General features: G+C 49.4%; 1 protein-coding gene across 1 annotated transcript; it reads left to right on the forward strand.

The window, feature by feature from the left end:
* The first annotated feature begins 1,267 nt into the window (after positions 1-1,267).
* On the forward strand, positions 1,268-4,012 carry Hrh1 (histamine receptor H1). Its single transcript, XM_029535186.1, has one exon. The coding sequence runs from the start codon at positions 1,297-1,299 to the stop codon at positions 2,761-2,763; it is 1,467 nt and encodes a 488-aa protein (XP_029391046.1). The 5' UTR covers positions 1,268-1,296; the 3' UTR covers positions 2,764-4,012.
* The last annotated feature ends 1,120 nt before the right edge of the window (positions 4,013-5,132 follow it).

Raw genomic sequence — 5,132 nt, forward strand, 5'->3', positions numbered from 1 at the left:
GGGATGTTTTTTGTTTAAGGCTGTGTGGCTTGGTGGCAGAGCGCTTTTTTGGGGGAGGGCGACGCTCTAGGTTTGAATTCCAGTATTGGAAAACAGTTTTCCTTTTTTTTTTTCTCTAATTTTTTTTTTCATTTTATTAGTACTTTGGTATTTTGTTTTATTTTAAAGTGGCTGGCCCTGAGTGGGGCATGGAGTGGAGGAGATCTCTCTCATGGGGGCCCTCTGCAGTTCTCTGTGTGTGACCATACACTCCAGACCTAGAACCCCCGGGTCCCTGAGGCATCTCTTTTTTTCTTGGGAAGTCCCCAGCATATCCTCAGGCCTGGCCCTAAGGCTCCCCCTCCTTTCTTGGCATTGCAGCAGCCTTTCTCAGGCCAGGGCTGTTTGCTGAGTTCCTTGTGTGGCCATTTCCTTCTGGGCTCACAGCCGGCTCACAGAGTTCCCCAAGGCTTTCCCACTTCCATGGAACTGCAGACATTCCTCTGGCCTCACTGTGCGGGGCTGGGCACAGGGTTTTCTTTCCAAGAGCTTCCCAACAGTTCCACCCCATCAGCTCCTTCCCAACTGCTCCCTTCCAGCAGCTGCCCCCCCCTTCCAACAATTCTTGGGCAGTGGCTTAAGCAAAGAACACATTTAGCTACGATATGAGCAAGATTGCAGAATTACTTCAGCAGCTACATGGCAACAGAATCCTAAACTGCAGCCTCTGGGGTTTTCTTGACATTCCTAACTACCTCCAAACTACCATCATACCCCCCCAAACACCCCTTCCTCACTTCCTTTCAGGAGTAGAGTAGAGGGAACGGGTGACTTTTATAGCTTGGCATCTTTGTCACAAAGGGAGAATGCTTTTGAGCCCCGCAGCCTCTTTCAAGCCACAGTTTTGGCTCAGGACCATCAGAAATGATCCGGACGATGAGACAGCTCAGGGCATTCAGGACATGTTCGAAATAAGACTTGTATAAGGCGCCGATCACCCTGTTCTGGTTAAACTCTGGTATCTAAATTCCACAAGATCAGAGTTTTTTTTCCCTCTGGTTTGTCCAAAGTGGTATCTCTGATATCAAAAATAATGCCAGGAATCCAGCTACTAGTCCTTGGTGGAGTGTGAGGACCGCAGGAACGCACGAGTGAATGCATGGTCCTGATGGTGGGATAGGTGTCCACTGCTCCCAGCCGCTTCCACTCCCAGTCTGACCACCATGATGCTCATGGGTGACCTCTGATCATCCTGACCCTGATCTTGTGTCTTTTCTCCCAGGGAGGGAGCCATCACTGGAGGCTGCCCTTGTGCCAATGAGCCTTCCCAACACCTCCTCTGCCTCAGAAGACAAGATGTGTGAGGGGAACAGGACAGCCATGGCCAGCCCTCAGCTGCTGCCCCTGGTCGTGGTTCTAAGTAGTATCTCCCTGGTCACCGTGGGCCTCAACCTGCTGGTGCTGTACGCAGTGCGCAGTGAGCGCAAGCTACACACCGTGGGCAACCTGTACATTGTCAGCCTGTCGGTAGCAGACCTGATTGTAGGGGCAGTCGTCATGCCCATGAACATCCTCTATCTCATCATGACCAAGTGGTCCCTGGGCCGCCCCCTCTGCCTCTTTTGGCTCTCTATGGACTATGTGGCCAGCACGGCATCCATATTTAGCGTCTTCATCTTGTGTATTGATCGCTACCGCTCTGTCCAGCAACCCCTCCGGTACCTGAGGTATCGAACCAAGACCCGTGCTTCAGCTACCATCCTGGGGGCTTGGTTTCTCTCCTTCCTGTGGGTTATACCCATACTTGGCTGGCATCACTTCACGCCCCTGGCCCCAGAGCTTCAGGAAGATAAGTGTGAGACAGACTTCTACAATGTCACTTGGTTCAAGATCATGACCGCCATCATCAACTTCTACCTTCCCACTTTGCTCATGCTGTGGTTCTATGTGAAGATCTATAAGGCTGTGCGGCGACACTGTCAGCACCGCCAGCTCACCAACGGGTCCCTCCCTACCTTTTTAGAAATAAAGCTGAGGTCAGAGGAAGCCAAGGAGGGTGCCAAGAAAGCTGGGAAAGAGTCTCCCTGGGGGGTCCTGAAGAGGCCGTCAAGAGACCCTACCGGAGGGTTGGATCAGAAGTCAACATCTGAAGACCCCAAGATGACCTCTTCAACTGTCTTCAGCCAAGAGGGGGAAAGGGAAACAGTCACACGCCCCTGTTTCCATCTCGAAGTCATGCAAACACAGTCTGTGCCTGAGGGAGATGCCAGGGGCTCCGAGGCCAATGACCAGACCTTGAGCCAGCCCAAAATGGATGAGCAGAACCTGAGTACTTGTCGGCGGATCAGTGAGACATCAGAGGACCAGACCTTGGTGGATCGACAGTCCTTCTCCCGGACCACAGACTCGGACACCAGCATAGAGCCAGGGCTGGGCAAAGTCAAAGCAAGAAGCAGGTCTAACAGTGGCCTGGATTACATCAAAGTCACCTGGAAGAGGCTCCGCTCACATTCCAGACAGTATGTGTCTGGGTTGCACTTGAACCGGGAGCGGAAGGCAGCCAAGCAGTTGGGTTTTATCATGGCAGCCTTCATCCTCTGCTGGATTCCCTATTTCATCTTCTTCATGGTCATTGCCTTCTGCAGCAGCTGCTGCAGCGAACCTGTGCACATGTTCACCATTTGGCTGGGGTACATCAACTCCACGCTGAACCCCCTCATCTACCCCCTGTGCAACGAGAACTTCAAGAAGACATTCAAGAAAATACTGCACATTCGTTCCTAAGGGCATGCCAACATAGTGGATGCCACATAGTGGATAGACAACATCTGATGTCCAAGAGGGAGCCAGAGGAAGAAAGCATGGGCATCACTAGACCCCATGAGCATTAGGAAGTGGAATCGAAGGTCCTGGGCTGAGCAGTGTGAAGGCATTCCCAGGGACTGTCAGAGGAAAGCAAGCAGCTGAGCAATTGTGTCCTGGGTAGAAAGCAGAACATCTTAAAGAGACCCAGGCAGAGCACGCCTGGCCCTCAGGGACTGTGGGAGTCTCAGATACTCCTTGGAAGTCAAAGTCTCTGACTTAAAGTTCCTTAGTAACCGAAGTGAGAATGTGTGGCTACAGTTTTTCTGGAGGGTTAGCCTGGACTCAGACTTCCTGAACAAAAGCTATGTGACTGCAGAGACTGGCACACGGATGCTGTCCCCTTCTAAGGGTCACCTAGAGAGGCATGGCAGCTATTCCATTGCAGTCGCTCGTCTCAAAACACGGTCCTTCTGAGCCTCGCCTCTCTTAGAGCTTTGTCTGGAGCTGTCTGCCCCACCGTGGAACCTGCCTTACCCGTGTCTCAGAGTTGCTAGGAATTTAGGCATCTTGTGAGTCCATCATTTTCAACCCTTAGTCCTTTTGACTTTTAAAATGGTGGCATAGTAACAAAACCTGTCCTCAAGTGTCAAGAGGAGGGGGAAGTGGTTTCTGCATGGTTGTATTTTAAGCAAAGGCAAGGGAAGAGAGCCTTGTTTCTTAAGACTCCACCGGGGCGCTCTCACTCCAGGCCTTACATGACAAGCTGTAACAGCCAAGGGAAAAGGAGATCCCTGGGATCATTTGACACTCAGAAACTTGGGATGAGAACTTTGTATGGCTCCAGCTCCTTGTCACTCAAAAAGGGAAAGAAATGCCCCCTGTCATGTACTCTAAATGTTCCCCGGGAGAAGTGACTGGCACAAAGCACATCCCTCAGAAGGGACACATGTGCTTTTCTCTGTGAAACTGTGTGGCTTCTAGTCACACATGCTAAGTGAATCCTATTGAAGGCATGGAAGCGTCCGGTTTTATTTATGCCACAGTCGGGTTGTAATTTGTGTTTTAAAATGTAATGTTAAACATCAGTGTGTGTCACAAGTAGGAACCCTGTAAAAGCTGGTCTTTTGTGTCTGTGTTCCTGTTTGCATGATCTGTCCAAATGAGATATTTTTGCTTACCTAAAACAGTACATTTGAAAGGATACTGTTATGGGGTTGCTTTGTGTCTACTTTTCTGAGTCTCACAGGCTGGGGGAACAGGTGGAAACGAAAGCCTGACAAGGATGTCTGTCTGGTTTCTACTCAAATTTATAAATGTCCTTTAAAAGGATTTTTGTATGGGATGGCTATGGCCAGCCCTCAGCTGCTGCCCCTGGTGGTGGTTCTAAGTACCATCTTATGCCTTCTTGCATCCTGGGACATTCTTTATGCTCAAGCTTTTGGGGGTGGGGGGTCTTAGGGCTAAGCTGAGAACGGAGCTTTGACTTGGGCCAGACAAGGACAAAAAGGGATCAGCTAAGGAACATACGATGCCCTGTGACAATGCTCAGTGTGTCCGACACTTACAGAGGAGGCTTGCACAGGAACCTAAAAATAAAAACATTGGGGCTGGGGTGATGGCTTGGTGGTTAAGAGCACTGTCTAATCATATAGAGGACCCAGGTTCAATTCCCACCTCCTACATAGCAACTCACAAGCATTTATAACGCTAGTTCCAGGGGACCCAACCACTTCTTGTCTCCTTAGGCACAAGGCACACACTTGGTATACATGCATACATAAAGGTAACACACACACAGTGCACATATATACATACAAGGAAAACACTCATACACATATAAAAATAAAATAAATATAAAAATAAGTGTGGGGCTGGTGAGATGGCTCACAGGGTAAGAGCACTGACTGCTCTTCCAAAGGTCCTGAGTTCAAATCCCAGCAACCACATGGTGGCTTACAACCATCCACAATGAGATCCGATGCCCTCTTTTGGTGTGTCTGAAGGTAACTACAGTGTTCTTACATATAACAATAAATAAATCTTTAAAAAAATAATAATAATAAGTGTGGCAGCGTACAACTGTAATCCCAGTGCTGGAGAGAAAGAGACTGGGAGACCTTAGCATTCAGTACCCAGCTCATTTAGCCGGGTTTGCAAAGACAAGATTGAGCAAGTGACCCTGTCTCAAAAACTAAGCTAAAGATGGATAAAGGAAGACACCCAACATTGACTTCTGGGACACACACACACACACACACAAAAACACACACACTCACACAAACACCACTGCCACCGCCACCACCATGAAGATATGCCAACAGCCAGGCTTTGTGCTTTACCATCACTGT

This window comes from Mus pahari, chromosome 2, assembly GCF_900095145.1.
Source record: "Mus pahari chromosome 2, PAHARI_EIJ_v1.1, whole genome shotgun sequence".
Lineage (NCBI taxonomy): Eukaryota > Metazoa > Chordata > Mammalia > Rodentia > Muridae > Mus > Mus pahari.